General features: G+C 42.3%; 1 protein-coding gene and 1 long non-coding RNA gene across 8 annotated transcripts in view; one reads left to right on the top strand and one right to left on the bottom strand.

Moving 5' to 3' along the window:
- Window positions 1-19,420, top strand: part of LOC118013210 — a 67,669-nt gene that overhangs the window by 29,447 nt on the left and 18,802 nt on the right. The window contains exon 5 of one of the 7 annotated variants that reach the window (XR_004679965.1): window positions 10,651-11,680. The exons of the other annotated variants lie outside the window; for them this stretch is intronic. This is a non-coding gene — a long non-coding RNA (uncharacterized LOC118013210). Of the gene's footprint in view, window positions 1-10,650; window positions 11,681-19,420 lie in introns of those variants that run through there. 7 annotated transcript variants of the gene reach the window in all.
- Window positions 12,680-14,591, bottom strand: LOC118013206 (T-complex protein 1 subunit beta-like). The gene is given in 2 exon segments (XM_035008893.1): window positions 12,680-14,412; window positions 14,414-14,591. Coding segments are annotated over 2 exon segments (1,608 nt in total). The 5' UTR covers window positions 14,543-14,591; the 3' UTR covers window positions 12,680-12,933.

Here is a 19,420-nt window from a genome sequence, read left to right as displayed (position 1 = left end):
CCTGGCCACCACTTCATCTTTAGTTCCTTCCTCGGTCGAGAGTGGATAAAATCACTCTCCTCGCTACTTCATATTGTCCGTGTGAAGATCAGAAAGGATCGATCAAAGGGAAGTCCTTTGAAATATTTGAGTGCGCTCAGATTACAATGTAGTATCATTTGGATGATAGAACTTCAAAAATAGAAAGAACTTAGAAATTACCCAAATTTCTTTAATTCACCGTTTCATTTTCTCATCTATTACTTGCTTAGAGCCCCTGCATATATTATTAATAGTCTTACAGTAGAATTTGATTTAAAATTATATTCTTCTGAATTACCTCCTCTTCTAAAATTACAAGGAATCATAGGCTATTCATGCTGCAAGGGATTGCCAGTCACCTCGTGTTTTAATCCCCTGTTTTAAACATGAAGCAATATTAGCCAAAGAGTGTATCTGGCCTAAGATAAACATAGGACAATGAACCCAGACCCTGGGTTAAAAGCCAGTCCCCAGACTTCCAGTCCACAGCCCTTTTCCATGTCACTGCTGAAGCAAGAAATGAATGCCCATTTATGGATAATCACAGTTAATAAAGGTATATACTGCCCTGACGAGAGTATGCTAATTATTTCTAACTATATTCAAAAGATGTTCCTTTCCTCCGGGTGCCTGGGTGGTTCAGTCAGTTAAACGTCTGCCTTCGGCTCAGGTCATGATCCCAGCGTCCTGGGATTGAGCCCCACTTAGGGCTCTCTGCTCAGCGGGGAGTCTGCTTCTCCCTTTGTCTCTGCCCCTCCTTGTGCTCTCACTCTGTCAAATAAATAAAATCTTAAAAAAAAAAAAATGATTCTCAAACAGCAATTATGTGACAAACTGAACAACAAAAAAATGTAAAAATGAAGGAAAAAAATTTTTAAAGTAATTATACTTAAAAAGTAATGTAAATACACAGACTCAAATCTGCTCTCTAAATAAAACAAAGATCGAAAGTTATCAGAACAATTAGGCATTTAATAGTCACATTAATTACCAACATTTCAGTAAAACTTGACATCCTTTTGTCCTTCACACAAACCCATGGAGGAGAGGCAGAAGATGTAATGGTTAAGAAGACAGGGTTTTCAATCAAGACATGAGTTTAAATCCCAGCTCTGCCATTTACGAGATACATAGATTTTAAAAATGTTCTCAACCTCCCTCAGCCTTGTTTCCCTCATCTGTATTATGGGAATTGTGATAATTCTTTCATAGGGTTGTAAGATTAAAAATCCACATAATTCAATAAATGGGATGACTCATTATCACTTGGGATTTCTACAGGGGAAGAAACTAGAGTTCACAGCAGTTGTTTGCTCAGCTAGTAAGTGGTGGAGACAAAACTGAAATCTTGGTCTTCCCGCTCTGTTCTTCCCTGCTGCCCAGCCTCTGTACCCAGCACTTCATTAACCACTCATGAAAAATCCTCCTCTGGGGCGCCTGGGTGGCTCAGATGGTTAAGCGTCTGCCTTCGGCTCAGGTCATGATCTCAGGGTCCTGGGATCGAGTCCCGCATCGGGCTCCCTGCTCCTTGGGGGCCTGCTTCTCCCTCTGCCTTTCTCTCTCACTCTGTCTCTCATGAAAAAAAAAAAAAATCTTTAAAAAAAAAATCCTCCTCTGACCCTGCCACCCCAATGCGCAGCTTTTCCACAACCAAGAGAAAGGTTTTCCTCCTAAGTAGGACAGCTGGAAGTATTGATAATAGAGAAATCACTTTGTAGTCTCAGCACTCACTTAAAATTTAGGAGTGAATGAGTATGTGTGTATGTGTGTGTGTGTGTAAATTGGGGTTGGACCTTAGGACTGTGAGCCTTGAATTGCAAATAGGAGTGGAGTCCAATAGCAGGACTTGGAAATCCAATGCCCTAAGTTCTTACAGATACGCCTCCAAGCTGCTCTGTAAACCCGGATGAGTCACACTCGCAGAACTGTTAAGACGGAAGCAATTTTAAAGGATGTCACTATTACAGAATTGTGATGAACAATAATGATAATACGTTCTAAATAGTCAATTTTTAAAAGACCCATGAGAGTGATTCTTGCACTATCCCAATTTTCTCAGTGCTTATTGATCTTTATGGACCGTGTTCTACCATGAGTCTTGTCTGTTTGTACTCTTTCCCTGTCCCAGTGAATACCTCTAGAATTCATGACTTACGACTGTGCAACCATTCATTCCCACTAATCCTGTTTCTGATGTGATTTTAGAATCTGTTCCGGCCTCTGTGTTCACACTCTAACTCTCCTACTCTTTCAGTAATTCTCACTTAGTCGCCATAGGCTCCTAACACTTATACCTGCATTTTAAATGATCGTTCTCCATTATGTCTGCTCCACCCTCGGATATTTAAATAAATTCAGACTGCTATGTATCTCTCAGAGTAAACAAAAGCTCAGCTTTTGGCTGTCGCTGGCTTGGCTATTTCCTTCAACAGGCTCTGGTCTTCAATCTCTTGGCATTCTAGTCCAGCCCCTAATACCAGTCGCAGAGACTCTGGGCTTTGATTACCTCGGGTGGACGTGCCTCTCTTTCCCTCTGCATTCTCTTTGACCTAACATCATTCCCATTCATAAGCCCATATCTGCAACTGGGGGTAAAAAATTCTTTTCATTGCCCCATTCTGGCTATGATTACGTCATTTTAACCCATCAGCCTACTCATCCTGAAAAAGAGAACAGGCAAAGTCTGTCATTAATGTGTTGTTCCAACACTCAGATTGTAACACGGTACTCTCTGATTCCGGTGCCAACAACAAAATGTTAGTGTGGTTGTCCAAGGTTTTGTGACTTGGCTGGTATGAGGCACGAAGGATCTTTGGTAACAGAAGGCTGGGTGGTAAGGAAAACAGAAGCCAGCACTTTGGGCCCACCCACCGGTGGAATGGAAGGTAGACTGGGAGGTACTGACCAAGCATCACAGGCAGGGCCTGGGGAAGATTAGATGAGGCACAGGCAGGCGGGCTCACCAGTCTCAGCTACCAGTCCAGAAGCTGCTCCTGCTTCCGTGGCAGCCAGGCTGGCAACAGAGTGTACTCAAGTTTTTACCTTAAAAAGCATACATATAGGGTCACCTGGCTCGCTCAGTTGGTAGAGCGAGCAACTCTTGACCTCAGGGTTGTGAGTTCAAGCCCCACACTGGGTGTAGAGATCACTTAAAAAAATAAAAAATCTTAAAAAAAAAAAAAGCATACGTCTAAACCCTTGCTAGAGACTCCATTCATTCCTTCAGTAAATTGTTTGGCACCAACAATATATGAGGCATTGAGGACACAGAGCCGGCATGGTAACTCCCATGGCAAGCTCTGTTAAATAACTTGGCACGCACCGTTCTTCTTTATTGTCTTGTCAATGTTAGAATGGGTTTTGGACCAGGAGATGTGGCTTCTAGCCAATGCACTTATGCAAACAATTCTCAGATGGGCCACAAATATGTGGCCAAGATAACATTACGGCCTCCATTCCTGCTCTGGAATAATGACGCAATTTTTCAATAAAAGAAATCTTTCATAGACAAATAACAAAAATACACATTGGTGGTTTCTGGATGTTTTGAATTTTCCAATCAGTTTTTTCAACTGGCCATCCCTCTATATTCAGTTCAAAAAAAAAAATCCCAACCTGGAATCTTGGATAGTTAATCATCGCAACACAGTTTTCAACAATACACCCATGTGTTTATGCTAACAGTCAAGAGTACTTGGTGACCCAACATGAAATGATTACATTTTGTTGAACTCGTGTCTTACAGCAGGATTGATAACAAAAACAAAACAAAAAACTAGTCTCTTGAGAAGAAACTAGTTCATATCACTAAGACTCAGTGTCCAGTGAGAAAGAACACTTCCATAAATAAAGAGGCATGTCATATTCTTGGCTTGGAAGACACACATTGTAAAGATGTCACTTTTTCCTAAAACCAACCTATAAATTTATTACAGTCTGATAAAAATTCTAATGGAATTCTTTTGGAACTTGGCAAAGCAATTTTAAAGTTTGGAAGAATAAAAATATATAAGGAAGATCCAAATACACAAGGATATTCTGGAGGACTTTGGCAGTCATTGAAACTGCAGTATTTACCACTGACATATATTGGTTCAGGAACAGACAGATCAATAAAACAAAATACTGAGCACAGGAGCAGATCCAAATAGGAATGGGATTTGGTTATATAATAAAGTGGTGAAAAGAAATGTGTTACTCAGATATCTTGGCTAGTCATTTGGGAAAAGAACAAAGCTGGATCCCTACCTTGAACTTCCAGATGAAATAAAGATTTAAGTGTTTTAAAAATCACAAAGCACTGAAAACTCTTCAATGAATGTTTTTGTAATTTCCTAGTGAAGGAGGCCTTGAAGGCTGACACTCGGCCCATCACTGCAAATGGTCTTGGTGTGACTGGGTACACCGCCTCCTCCTATAGGAGCTGGAAGAGACGGGTCCTCCCCCAGCCCACGCGTCATGGCCTTGTAGCGGGGGAAAACACCCCGTGACTTGCTGACTAGAGAAGAAAGTGTTCAAGACTGGCTCTTACCTGATACATCCACACTAGCACAGTTATTGCTGTGGGTCCACCCACGTAGGGATAGCCTTGAAGGACAATTGGAAGGAACATCTTCCTAGGGTTAACACTCCAAGCAGTGTAGGGGCACCTGGCTGCCTCGGTAAGTAGAGCATGTGACTCTTGATTTCGGGGTCTTGAGTTTGAGCCCCATGCTGGGTGTAGAGATTCCTTAAAAAATAAGTGAATTATAAGAAAAGAAAAGAAAAATGTTATTCTTAAAAAACAAACAAACAAAAAACTCTAAGTGCATCTCCTCGCCCACCTTCCTGGAAAGAGCAATGGCCTTAGAGTTTAGAATCCACGGCTTCAGTCAAGGGACACATTAACGATTCCACTGAATTGGAAAAGGAAATTCTTATCTTGCCGTTTTTTTTGGCGCACAGAAAAGAAAGCTCAGGTGTAGGCTGGGTGATTAATTCCGATTATAAAGGGAGAGAGAGGTATTATAGTGTAACAGGAGCAGAAACTCCTCATAACTCCATGGCAGTGCTAAAAGTCAACAGGGCGTGCTTAGAACACCACACAGGCGGGGCTCAGATCCCTTGGAAATAAAAATTTGGGTTGGTCCAATGAGTAAAGAGGCCCGACCAGCTAAAAAACAAATAGAGGGCAAAAGATCAGTTTTGTTTTTTCAAGATAGTATAAATGCATTTTGGCTTATGAATCCCAGGAAGTAGACTGACTAATATGTCAGTATATTTCCATTTTAACCACAAAGTCTGGTCAAGGTTCAAAGAGAAAGACACATTTTTTTGCTAACCAGTAGTTCTGCAGAGGAGTTTATAGCATCTGCTACTTTTCATCTTGCTCTCTCTCTCCGACCTCCCTCACCCCTGCCTCCAGGCCCTGAGAGCTCTCTCTCCTTGCCCTACAATACTCATAGGGCCTCAGTTCGCCATGCGAGTTCCACCTTTATACACTTGCATCTTGTGCTCCTCCTTCCATGGCTGCTCACCTACTAGGGGTTCAACCTAATAGTCCTCTCTAGCCTCATGAGTATATGCCCAACAGAACTGATGACTTCCTTCCTACTTCCCTTGGAGTACCTAGAACATTCTGTCAGCATTATGGGTTCGTGTTTGTCTCTGCTTACCAGATTTACCTCTAAAACCCAGGGTTTGGCACCGAGAATAGCACCTAGTAGGTGCTCAGCAGTTCTTGTGAAGTACTGATGAATCACCAGTGTTAGAGGCAGGTTGAGAATGAACAGACTTTCAGCCACAGACTCTATTTATTTATTTTTATGATTTTATTTATTTATTTGAGAGGGAGAGAGAGCAGAGGAGCAGGGCGGGGAGCAGGGCGGGGAGGGGGGCGGGAGGAGACGGGGAGGGAGAGGGACAAGCAGACTCCGCACTGAGTGTAAGTCCCACACGGGGCTGAATCTCACAACCCTGAGATCATGACCTGAACTGAAACCAAGAGTTGGGCGCTTAACAGACTGAGCCACCGAGGCGCCCCTCAGCCACAGACCTTAAATGGAAAAACTATTCCTCTAAATGTACTCTACCCTAAATAACTAAATCTTATATCCACAAGCATTTATAAAGAGCCAGAATTCATTCTATTCCCTAGAACATGTAAAATATAACTATTTTTCAGACCCAGTATTTAAGGGGGAAGGGTTAGGTCAGCTTCCAGGCCTGTGGGTCCAAAAAGACAACAGTAGCAACCAGTTGGCCTTTTTCCACCTTTGACTCTGACCACGTGATTGTCCTCTCTTCGGTTTAAAGGGCGAGAAGAAGTTGTACAAACACACAACAGGGGTCTCTAGTGCGTTTTTCAGGATTGGCAGCTTCAGTGACCACTAAGGCTCGGAGGGGTTTGGTACTATTGGTGTATGTCAGTTTGCATCTTCAGTACAAACTTCAGTCACTCACTGATTGAGTTCTGCCTTCCCCTAACAGTTTCCCAAGGTATGATAATTTGTTTGCAAATGCACTGTATATTAATAGCACGTACAATTCTGGGAAATTTCCATCTTCCTTCTTTTTTCTCAAAGATGCTTTTTTCCAAGGGGCCCATTTTTATCCACCACCATTGTTAGAGTATACTTAACATGGCAGGAGTCTCATGATTTCTCCAAATGGTCCATATTTCATCCTGAGTGTGTTTCACTCATTTTTGTATCTGATTGGCCTAATTCTAATGATGATTCCGCCGGGCATGGGACTACTCACATCAAGCTTTCCGCTCAGTGTAGTTACTCACTGAGTCAGATTTTCTTTCCACAAACTCAGAGCAAATTAGGTACCATTGGGGAGCTACATTAAAGCTTTTGGGATAGTGGAAGCGATTTTATGTACTAAAGCAGTAATTTACCAAATGTTCCTTAGTGATCTGAGAAAAAATTGCCGAGTTTCTCATGGGTTTTAATTTGTTCCCAGGAAGTTAGTCAAAGGGAAGATCTGAGTTAATATGAACAAATGGACAATCTTAGATCTTACCTGTTCTAAAATCAATACTGTTGCCTAATTAAGTGAGCATGTACAGGAAATGTGCTCAAAGACACAAGCCTGGCTCTCTGAACACTGAAATTTGCTCTGCTTTCCTCTCCAAGGAAAATAACCTACGGAAAAATTCTGTTTGCCCCTCATGGCTTTTCTCAGGATTAATTTTTTACTTTACACACCAAGTGATAGTTAAAACATGCACTTTTCATCTCAATTACCACACATCAGGCATCTCTTGTCCACAGTGTACTCTTGGAACATATTCGCCATTTTAAACTTAGAAAGTCAGTATTTACCAAATTGAAAGAGGGGTCCTCTAATGGCTTCATCAACTACCTTTCCCCATTTCAGTACAATCACCGACAAATCTCCAAACACTCTACAACCTCAGTGGAGCCTCTAGCACTCTACTGCTTTACAATAATCTGAACAGAATGGGATATCCCACAAATATCTGTGGAGCATTCACTGTGTGCCAGGCAGTGGACCAAACACTGGAGATAAAATGGTGACTGAAAGAGGCATCATCCTTACGTTAATGAAATTTACACTCCAACTGGAAAGATCGACATAGCAAGTCTTCATATAATAAATGTCTAATCAAAACTCTGAGGATTTTGATCCCAATAATAGATGGAATCCATTTGGATCAAGGTCCCCACTGACCTTCGAATGGCTAAATCCAATGGTCAGGTTTTGGTCAATCTTACTCAGCTTCTCAAAAGGATTTGATATAGTTGACCACCCCCTCCTTTTATAAACATTTCTTCAGTTGATTTCCATTTCCGTGGTATACTCTAAAATTTGTAACCCCTAAATTCATTTATGACTCCCAAATTCATAGTTTCGGCCCCAGTCATTTTTCTAAATTTGACACCCATATGTCTTATCTGCCTACTCAGCATTCCCTCTCAGATATGTAATAGCATCTCAAACTAAACATGCCCCAAACTGAATTCCCTTCTCTACTCCACACAAACTTACCTCTTCCCTAGTGCTCACTCTTTTACTAAATGGGAACCCGTATTCATTCAGCAATCAGGCCACAAATCTTGGAATTGTCCATAGCTTTCTTTTCCTTCATACTCCTCATTCAACTTAACAAAAACTCCTGTTGGATTCTCTTTCAGCCTATATAACACAATTTCACCATCTCCCACCACCTTCATCAGTACTCTCTTAGTCCAAGACACCATTTTCTATCATCTGGATCATTCTAGTGGATTCCCAACTGATCTCTTTGATTCCACTCTTGTTCTAGTATGTACAGCAGTCAGAGAGAACCTTGTAAAACATAGGTCTGATTATGTCATTTCCTTGTTTATATCCTTTTGATGGCTTCCTGTCTCACTTAGGGTAAAATCCTTACCGTGGCATAAAAGGTTCTATATGATCTGGTCTTCACCTGCCTCTCTGCTCACCTTCCCTCCTACTCTTCTTGATATTCCTTGAGTTTGCTCTGTACATTCCCATTTTGGGGTCTTGGCATTTGCTTCCCTCTGCCTAGGATGTTGTTCACCTAGATATTATGATGGCTCTTTTCTTCAGTTCAGTTCATGCATGTCTCTGTTCAAATTTCAACTTTCAGAAAGGACTTTCCTTACTACTAAATTAAACTACTAAAACAGCACTCCCTCCCCATCTCTTTCTCTCAACCCTCTTGACCTGCTTTGTTTTCTTTCCAGTTCTTATCAACCCCTCACATTGTGTGTGTGTGCGTGTGCACGTGCGCATGTGCGTGTTTAATGTGTGTGTGTTTATTGTGTGTCTGTATTAGGATGTAAGATTCAAAAGCACAGGAAATTTTGTCTCATTCACTTTTGTATTCTCAGTGCCTAGAACAATGAGTGCCTGGCACATTGGAAGTATTCTTCAAATCTAGGTTACATAAATGAATGTGATGATGGTAAAAAGGAAAACTGCAGGGGATGGTAAGATATCGTACGTGGACATAATATAGAGTGAGGTGTCAGGGAAAGAGGCAGATACGCATTCTGGTGAACATTTATAAATAGAAGAGGCCACTGTGCTAGTGTGGATAGCAGAGTTCTCTAATAGTCTCAAGACAGTTGCTCACCCCTCCTTCTGAGCTGACCCATGGCAGGTAAACATAAAAGCTCTATTGAAGAAAAATGTTTTTCAGGTATAGTTTGGTTTTGCTTTTCCCAGAGAAATGTGACCAGCAGTATCCCATTTATCTGTATGACAGATCTGGTAGGTAGTTGGACAAGAGAGATGAAAGGAGAGGGAAAGGAAAGGAGTAATACCAGTGTTGTCTTAGGGAAAAGGCAGTGAAACAGAGAGGTCTTGTGACATGCGCAGCATGACAGCAGCAGCGCTCGACATGCAGTTGATCCTCCTAATTTATTACTGATCTCTGCTTCCGGGGGGTGAGGGGGAGAGAAGTTTCTGCATATCTGTCCAGAGTGGATATGTTTTGTATCTCCTCAGCCCGAACTACCACCTGTCATTCTCCTCATGACTGCCTTCAGCTCTGAAGTGTGGGAAGTGGGAAAGGTATAAGGAGAGAGAAGGTGCTCTGTACATATTTGTTGAATTGATAAATTAGCAAGTTTTGTCGAATGTATTCACATGTACACATGCACAGGTACAATTCCCAGTGATGTGGGCTCAGGTGAAGAAAAAGAATGTAATTAATAGCATGAACAGAATTGAAATTTATGGAACTGGGACATGGGATCAAATGGCAAATTTACCTAAATTTCTCTGGCTTCTGTGTTTTTACTCTTAGTGACCCCTCAACTGTCAGATAGTTCATATTTATGTCAAAGTATCTTTGCTTAAAGCCTATGAAGAAACTATATTCATCGGGCACAACTTTATGGACGTATCAGATTTAATTGTGTAACTTCTGTTTTCCCACTTCAGGCCAGGCACATGATACGGTCAGACCGACCATTAACAAGCAGCATCAGTTTGACTTGGCCCACAGCAGGCCTTCATTCGGCCCATGGGGGGGAGGCAGTCCACAGCTGTGTGCCTGTGGGTACCGCACAGCATCTGACACCCCCCTTCCTGCCTCTGACGTGGGCCCTCAGGCTGTTGCTGTCTGTGCACGTCTCTATCTCAGCGTCTCTGCCATCCCTCCCTGATTCGCTCCCGGCCCTCCAAACACTGTTCTCCTCTGGCCGCCTGCCCCCAATTTCTGATGCACAGAATGTTCTGCTCTTTCTTCCATGCGGCCTGCCGGAGTAGCATGACCTGCAGTGCCTGGACATCACATTTATGTCATAACCTGCTGTGGTCTGAATACCGGGGTGCTGCGTTTGAGAAATTCACTCTGCCTTGCTTCCTACTCGTAAGGCAAGATGACAGGTTATGGAAGATAATGTTAAGTGGCTACTGAAAGGCCTCTCCCGAACCTCCTGTCCATTTGTGCCTTTCACTCTATAGCCTGCAAAGCAGCATCCTTGCTTGTCCATCATTCCGTGCATCCAGAGAGGCCCTGGGACCCAGTTCTGGCCCATGGGGCACGCCTGGGGCTGCTGGTCAAGGGAGAGCGGTGGCTGAGAGCGATTCTACTTTCCTGAAAGAAACAGATGAGACCAGCATTGCTTCTTCCTGTCTCTCCCTTGCTTTCTCTCTCGAGTGCAGAATTGATGGCTAGACCTACCGTGTCATCATGTAACTGGAAGAGAAAGGTCAAAAGAATCAAATGCATCAGCCCTGACATCACCAACTTGGAGAACCAAGGCCAGCACTTCTTGTTAAGTGAGAAAAATAAGCTTCTGTCTTTCCAGTGGCTGTAGGTGGTTCTCCCGTTATTTATGGGTGAACGTAAGTAACAGGTACCGCTTCACCACATCACAGCCCCTTTTCAGAGCTTTGTAAGCAAAAGCCCAGGGCCTCTTGGTCACCATGAAAGAGCTAAGATGTTTTTATTTTTTAACATAGGCTAATTGGAGGATAGAGCTGAATTATTCAAGAAAAGGAAGGGATCTGATCCGGGGAAAGAAAAAGAGTCCCAAGATTGGGAAGGATGGGAAACCGTTAGACTCTACAAAGAATGGGGCCTCGAGTGGCTCCCACACAGTACCCAGAGGGGTAGGACCTCAGATGGATGTTACCTGTGTTACCAAGTGCCACAGTCCTGAGAGTAAAGATAGGATCCTCTGTAGCTAAGGCTGTGGTCAGTAAAGAAGTCCATGATAAAGGTACCTATCCACCCACTGAATGCTTGGAGACAACTGAGAAGTGACTGAAAATGGCATCATGTAGTAGCAGAAGGAGCAAGTGTAGCTCTGGCAACCGTGTAGACCAAGGGCCAGGCCTCCTGTTGACCTACAGGTTCTTACGTTTGTGTGCGATCTGATTGTGGGTGGAGAGGGAACGGCAACACCTCCTGACTAGCACTGGACTTTCCGTCTGCCCTAATACATACATAGGGGAGTAAGCTAGACTTCATTTTTTAACCTATGTCTTTAAGGTAAGTTTCTTGTAGATAGTATATTCTTGGTATTCTTGGGTATTGGTTTTCTCTCTAATCTTTTCATTTTATCCAAGTAATTTTTGTGATTTAATTAGTGTGTTTAGGCCATTTACATTTAATGTAATTGTGATATGGGGATTAAAATTTACCATTTTATAGCTGTTTTGTTCATTCCATCTCTTTCTGCCTTCTTTTGGATTACTTGAGTGTGGAGGGGTTTTCTTTTGTTTTGTTTTGGTTTTTTGCTTCATTTTATAACTACTACAAACTTACTATTTTTACCTCATTTTCAAAAAATTTCAAAAAATTCAAAAATTTTTAGGTGCTTATCCTAGGATTTAAATATACATCTCTAAATCATAAGAGTCCACCTTCAAATAATATTATAGTACTCCATATACTGTGTAAGGGCCTTACAACAATGTATTTCCAATTCTACCCTTTCACCCTTTGGGCTATAGGTAGCATACGTTGCACTTCTACATATGCTGTAAAAACAAAATATATTGATACAACTGATCTTTGTTTTAGATAATCCGTTATCTTTTAGGGAAGTTAAGATAAGGAAAAAAAGATTTTTTTTTTTTTTTTAAGATTTTATTTATTTATTTGACAGAGACAGAGATAGCGAGAGCAGGAACACAAGCAGCGGGAGGGGGAGAGGGAGAAGCAGGCTTCCCCCCGAGGAGGGAGCCCGATGTGGGACTCGATCCCAGGACCCTGGGATCATGACCTGAGCCAAAGGCAGACGCTTAACGACTGAGCCACCCAGGTGCCCCGGAAAAAAAGATTTTTATATTTACCTTCATTTATATCAGAGGTCTTCCTCTCTTTGTGCAGATCTGAGTATGAAATAGTATATTTTTTTCTAAAGTCAATTAAAAATATTTTCCTAAAATTGTATAAGGAAAACCTTACATCGTCCAAGAGACTGTTTGTCAAGGTCCATAGAAGACAAGAATTGATATCAAAGTTGCTCCTTTTCAATGTGTGCGTACATCAAACAGCATACTGAGTAGTTGACCATTTTTCCTCTTTGGAAGGACTCTTTGGTATGGTCATAGTTAGTATATGTAGTCAAAATATCTATATTCAAGTCTTTATATAAAGTTCAAACTTTAAGACTCTTTTGGACAACATGTCATTACTGTCACTAAGTATAAAAATTATTCAAAACATGTACTTTTTTTTAAATTAATTGTTCAAATTTTTATTTTGATGCACAGTATGAGAAATGAACTTTTAAATCAACTAAATTTTATGGATAATGAAACAGCAAATAAATTAGACCCATGTTAAAATAGAAGGTCAGTTAAATGTCCAAACTTAAGGATATAAGAGCCACAGATAAACTTCGATTCCACAGTCTTCTTTAAAAGGTCGAAGTCTTTCAAACACAACTTTGCTATGAACTAACTGGTCCAGAGCTCAACAGCACATGGGAATGTTTAACAGGGGTGGTGATCAGGGACATGTTTCCTTGGTGCTGCTTTGATAATGTTGTCCACACGAAGAATTACCTCTGCTGCTTCAGCTGCACTCAAAAGAACTTGTCGCTTTACTTGGAAACTTTCTGTTATACCCAGTACTGCCATATCTCCGATGGTACCTTCCTTCATATCCAGTCCAGCAGTTGTATTGCCTTCACTATGGGCAGCTCGGAGCTGTGCCACCAGATCCGCACTGTCATAGCCTGCATTATCAGCTATGATAGTTGGCAGCATTCTCAGGGCTTTAGCATAAGACTCCATTGCAACAGCTTCTTTGCCTGGTGTTCTACTGGCAAGCTGTGTCACAGCATGAGCCATCAGCATCTCAGAACAACCTCCTCCATAAACTGTTCTAGAATCCTTCACAGTTTGGGCAAGAACACAAAGAGCATCATGCAAAGATCTTTCTGCTTCATCTATAATTTGTTGAGTGGCACCACGAAGAACAATGGTACAAGCTTCACCAAGGGCCACCCCAGAAAAGTGGATGAGTTTATCTTCTCCAATCATGACTTCCTCAATAAGCTTGCAACTTCTGAGCTTCACTAGTTCTGGGTAGTCAAAGGTAGAGGCAATTTCACCACCTGTGACAAGAGCTGGACGTTCCACACCTGCAAAATCTGCATGTTCAATCGCCATAACACCAGCAGCACCAAAGAGCTGTTCAGGATAATTATAAATTAACTGCCTGTTAATAAAGCAATTTATCCCATGCTTAAGAATACGTTCAACTTTCTCCTTCATTTTTTCCTTTTCGGCATGTTCTATTTCGGCAACCTTTGCTGTAGAATCAACTCTTACCCTGGAACCAAATATCTTTATTTTGTCTGTATCCATACCAGTATTTGCAATGAGAATTTTAGCATTTTCAATTCTCTTCAGTTGATTTACTCCAATTTTTTTATCCAACAGAAAGCCTTCGTCTAAATAGGAATCTGCCAGACTTCCTCCTAGCTTCTTGATGACGTGAATTGCCTCCAGATTACCAGAGCCTTTCAGTCTGAGCACAGCTTCTACAGCTAACTGAGTAAAATGGTCTTTGTGATGAGTAAGAAGTTTTGAGGATAATGTTGTTCCCGCAGTGTTCATTAAATCTTCATGGAATTTAACTTCGTCAGAACCATGATCAACTGCAGAATTCAACAGAGCCTGTCTTGCCGCCTTTGTGGCTTCTCTCCAACCCGCAATGATGGTCTGTGGGTGAATCTTTTTTGCAATCAAAGCTTTTGCTTCCCTTGGTAATTCTGCTGCTAAGACAGTAACAGAGGTAATGCCATCACCAACTTCATCATCTTGAACCCTTGACATATCAACTAAAACTTTAGCTGCTGGATTGTCCACACCGATGTTTTTTAGAATAGTTGCACCATCATTGGTTACCATAAGAGAGGCATCTCGTCCACTGCTTAACAGAATTTTATCCATGCCCTTAGGTCCCTAATGTGCTCTTTACCAAGTCTCCAATAGCGATGGCACCAATAAAAGAAGATGGCTGAGCAGTCTCTGCTCTCTCTTCATCAGCTCCAGCCTTGAAGATGTTAACAGGTGCGAGGGAAAGGGACGCCATGGTTCCGAGGAGTTCAGCACACACGCTAATCCCTCAGCTCACGCCCGGTACCAGAGGGCCAAAACATGTGCTTTGACTGTACTGCTTATCTCCCTTTGTGGCCTATTTACGTGTTGGTACCAAATTCTATTAAAATGGCCTATGTATTAAATTAAAAGTCAGTTCTGGGCGCCTGGGTGGCTCAGATGGTTAAGCGTCTGCCTTCGGCTCAGGTCATGATCCCAGGGTCCTGGGATCGAGTCCGGCATCGGGCTCCCTGCTCCTTGGGAGCCTGCTTCTCCCTCTGCCTCTCTCTCTCTGTCTCTCATGAATAAATAAATAAAAATCTTAAAAAAAAAAATAAAATAAATTAAAAAAATAAATTAAAAGTCAGTTAAACAGGGCAGAGGTATTTTAAAGTCCGAAGCCCTGAGATCTGCTATTAGACATTTAGCAACTGAGATATTTCAATATTATTCCCAAATTTATAACACTTGTGTTTTGAACTGCCACTAGAGAGTACAATATGAGGAGAATGCAGTGGAGTCTCTGAAGGAGACCCAGAGGTATATCATCGTCAGCCTCCATGTTCCTCAGTTCTCTAGCAGATGGCAGATTCACTTCTTTGGAGTATATTTGAGATAGAAGATAGCTCCTTAAGGCCTTATTTGCTATGGTGCGATGTTTGCAAATATATCATTCACATTCTTTTGCATTTATTTGGGTTTTTTGGTTTATTTTCCTGTTGCTTTTGTATGTCTCCATATAAGTCATCAGTCTTACTTCAAAAGTAATAATATAGGGACACCTGGGTGGCTCAGTCGTTAAGCGTCTGCCTTCGGCTCAGGTCATGATCCCAGGGTCCTGGGATCCAGTCCCGCATCGGGCTCCCTGCTGAGCGGGGAGCCTGCTTCTCCCTCTGTCTGCCGCTCCCCCTGCTTGTGCTCTCTCTCTCTGACAAATAAATAAATAAAATCTTTAAAAAAAAAAGTAATAATATATATCAGAAAAGGTATGTATGTATTTTAAAATATCCATGTCCTGAATTAACGGTCTGATAAACTGTCCAGATTTAAGTGAATTTTTATTTCTTTGTTTCCATTTTTGGGGATCTGTGTCAGGCAGGCCAAACTCGTACAGAGAGCTGTGCTACAAGTCTTACCTCCTGAGCCCAGTCTGCAGTCTGATCCAGTCACAACTTCTAACGATGTCTAGTCCAGGTTGCGATCACAGAATACCACCCACTGGGTGGCCCATAAACAATAAACAGTTATTTCTCACACTTCAGGAGACCGGAGGTGTAAGATGAGGGAGCCAGTGTGGCTCTGGAGAGAGTCCTTTTCTGGGTTGCCCACGACTGCCTTCTCACTGTGTCCTCAGTTCTCTCATGAACTGTACGAGGCCACTGTTTCCATTCATGAGGGCTCCACACCCAGCACCTCCTCTAATCCCAATCACCTCCCAAAGGCCACACCTCCCAATACCCTCACCTCAGGAAGCAGGCTTCCAACATATGACTGGGAGAAGGACACAGACATCAGTCCAACAACAACAAAACGTGACTGAAAACCTCACAGGTCAGAGCTCAGAAGGCCAGTTACTTGTTTCTGTACAGAAGATGAGCAGTACCATAACACTGTTATGACAGGGCTATCTAGCCAACTCTAGCCCAGTGCCTAGGGAAACTTCCAGCTGGTTCTTTCCATCCCACCTTGGGAGGGGGATACACCTCCTTTACTTCTGCAAAATGTGTTTTCGGTGATTGAAAAGGCACTTCAGTTTCATGTCAGTTTTTATTTCCTATTGGGAAATGTTCTCAAATGCGGGATAAGCTAAAGATTGTGGCGATGAGGATGTGAAGTAAATGCTCAGTTCGTTCTATTCCCTCCCCGTCTCCAAGTCGGCATGTGGAGTTCGGGAGGCTTAGCACATCTCAGCCCTATGTCCTGGTCGTTCACTCTGGGGCTGCGTTGGTTAACGCGCAGTGGGAGAGGAAAGGCAGCTCTGTGGGGAGTAGGAAAGAGGAGAGGGAGGTGATATCTGTTCCTGAATGAGGAAAGGATGGGGGTTTGTCTGTAGGGCAGACAAGATTGGAAGCAGGTTGGTAAGTGACGCTTCTTCACCAAACCCCTTCAGGAGGGGAGACGGGCTGAGTAACGCCCCAAGGCCTGGGCTGTGGTCAGCACTAAAATTAATATTCTTTTGCTTTACATTTTAAAAACTTACTCAATGAAGAATAATTTCTAGAGGTCAGCTGGGGAAAAAATAGGAAAGAAGAGAAACAAGGAACAAGAAAAGCTGATCCGAAGCCCTTCATGCTGAGGCAAGATTGTCAATGGATGGGTCTCAAAACAAGTAGGGGTTCTGCTCTTTCTCTGGGGAGCCTCCTCTACGTCAGCTGATAAAAGTCCTTTGCTTAGAGCTGGTCAGGGGCGCCCGGGGGGCTCAGTCGGCTGAGCGGCTGCCTCCGGCTCAGGTCATGGTCCCGGGGTCCTGAGTTCGGGCCCCGCATCGGGCTCCCTGCTCGGCGGGAAGCCTACTTCTCCCTCTGCCTCTCCCCCTGCTTGTTTTCCCTCTCTCACTGTGTCTCAAATAAATAAATAAATATCTTTAAAAAAAAAAAAGAGCTGGTCAGTTTCACATAAAAGAAATCCTCCAGTCTCTGGTCTGAAGGGTATATTGTAAGCCCGCCTCTCAGAATTCTGGGAGGTTCCACTAATTACTGTTGAGACTTTAACTTGCCGTCCCCCACACATGCCTTTTCCAGCCTGTGGTGGCTCACCCCGACTTTCAGCTATGCCTAGTGTTCCAGAGTTCAAGGCCTGTCTGGTTCAGTTTCTCCAGAGAGTGAATTTCACTCCAGTCTTGTGCAGAGGTGAGGGAGGAGTCCTAGGGTAGGGGAACAGATGTGATATACCACTGCTCCGTTCTAACAACTCTCCTGTTTTCAGCCCAGCGCTACACCCCTGCCTCCAAATGTTGCTAAAGACTGCACGCCTGAAAGTTTCTGAAACTCAAGGGCAGAAACTCTTTCGCTTCTTTTATACCTTCCCCCTGTAGGCATTTAAATGATTTTAGTGAGTTTTCAGGAGAAAAGACTTAAGTCTTTTCTTTTGTTCAGTCTATCATATTTAACCAAAACCCTTCTTATGTTTTTTCTGTCCTTTTTAAAATTTCATCTTTAGCCCATTAAATATTTATTTTGTTGTGTGAAGGAAGACGAGGCTATGAGTTGAATCTCAGTCTGAGGGCCAGCCAAAGATGCATCATTTATTGACCATCCCCTCTTTCTCTCTTGTTTGCCACACAAGGGAGTTGAGTGTACTTTGCCTCCAGAAATCAGAAGTGGGATTGTAAAATGTATAACATTTTCTCTCATTTTCTGAAGTGGTCAGGCAAGTAGGGGCATGTGAGGAAAGTTACGGAAGCACAGGAGATGATGCTTGGGACCGCATGGAGGGGTGACCATGGATGCAAAGTGAAAAATAGGGCTGATCCGAAGAGCTTGTGCTAGATACTAAAGGGCATTTCATGCTGTATTAAAAAGTTGGCCTTTATGTATAGGACCAACAGGTCACAATACGAAAAGGTAAGCATCGCATTTTAAGAGATACCTGCAAACCACCTTGGTAGGACCTGAGCAAGTGGTCTCATGGTGGTTTCCTTTCCAGTTATATTTGATAAGTCATTCTTCAGCTTTGACTCTCCCAAGACACTTCTTTACAATTCTATCAGTGTCTCATGCGTCTGTGGTTTTTACTTCTTTTTGCATCTGAGTGTGACACTGAGGCATTACTCATCTCCAGCGTGCCAAGGAAGCTGTTCCCTGAATGACTGGGGAGCTACACGGATGCACAAAGACGACCCAAGAGGGCTCAGCAGAAGGCAAATCCAGGGGATACAGGACAACTGGCCAAGCTTCGACTGTACTCCTGACCTACCACACAGATGGATCAGCAGTGTGTGGGAGCCTCGCAGCCTTTGGCGGTTTGACGACAACCTCTGTATGCTGGCTGGCTACTTAGCTATGCAGATCTAAAAGTAAACCCTAGGAGATTAGGCTGAAAGAAATAAAAATTACAATTAAAATCTCAGCAGACACGTCAACAGCTGCATACTGTGGGGAAGATAAATTCTGCAGTACCAGAAAAGAAATTTGTCAAAATTCATAGTTGCTACAACGTGTTAGCTAAGATGTCAGTTTTCTACAAAAAAAAATTATGAGATGTGCAAAGAAACAGGAAAGTGTGACTCATACTTGAGAGAGAAAAGTAGTTGATAGAAACTGACTTTTAGTGACAAAAGATGTTTAGATGTTGGCTTTATCAGAAAAGATTTCAAAGAAACTATAACAAATATATTCAAATAATTAAAGGAAATATTATGACAACAATTCAACAACTCAAGGATATCAGTAGAGAAATGGAACACACACACACACACACACACATTCACACACACACATTCTAGAGTTGAGAAAAACCGCACTGACATTTTCAAAAACTCACTAGCTGGGCTCAACCCCCGATTTGGAGATGGCAGAAGGAAGTATCAGTGAGCTACAAAGAGAACAACAGAAATTATTCCATCTGAAGAACAGAGTGAATAACAGATTGAAAGAAAATAAAGAGAACCTCAAAGACCTGTGAGACAACATCAAACATATAATAGGAATCCCGGAGAGAGATGAGAGACAGAATAGGGCAGAAAAACATATTTGAAGAAATAATGGCCAAAAACTTCTCAAATTTGATGAAAAACATTAATCTGCAGATCCAAGAAATTCAAATAATCCTAAGTAAGATAAACAGAAAGATGTCTATACCTAGGCAAGGAGAAACACTTGAGGAAGGAAAAATTATAGAAGCTTTTCTCTTTGTCTCAGTGTGGACAACTTTG

The sequence above is a fragment of the Mirounga leonina genome, unplaced genomic scaffold (genome assembly GCF_011800145.1).
Source record: "Mirounga leonina isolate KUSES-001 unplaced genomic scaffold, KU_Mleo_1.0 Mir_153, whole genome shotgun sequence".
NCBI classification, from domain to species: domain Eukaryota; kingdom Metazoa; phylum Chordata; class Mammalia; order Carnivora; family Phocidae; genus Mirounga; species Mirounga leonina.
The sequence above is the reverse complement of the archived record's forward strand: the minus strand, read 5'-3'. Positions and strand labels throughout refer to the sequence as shown.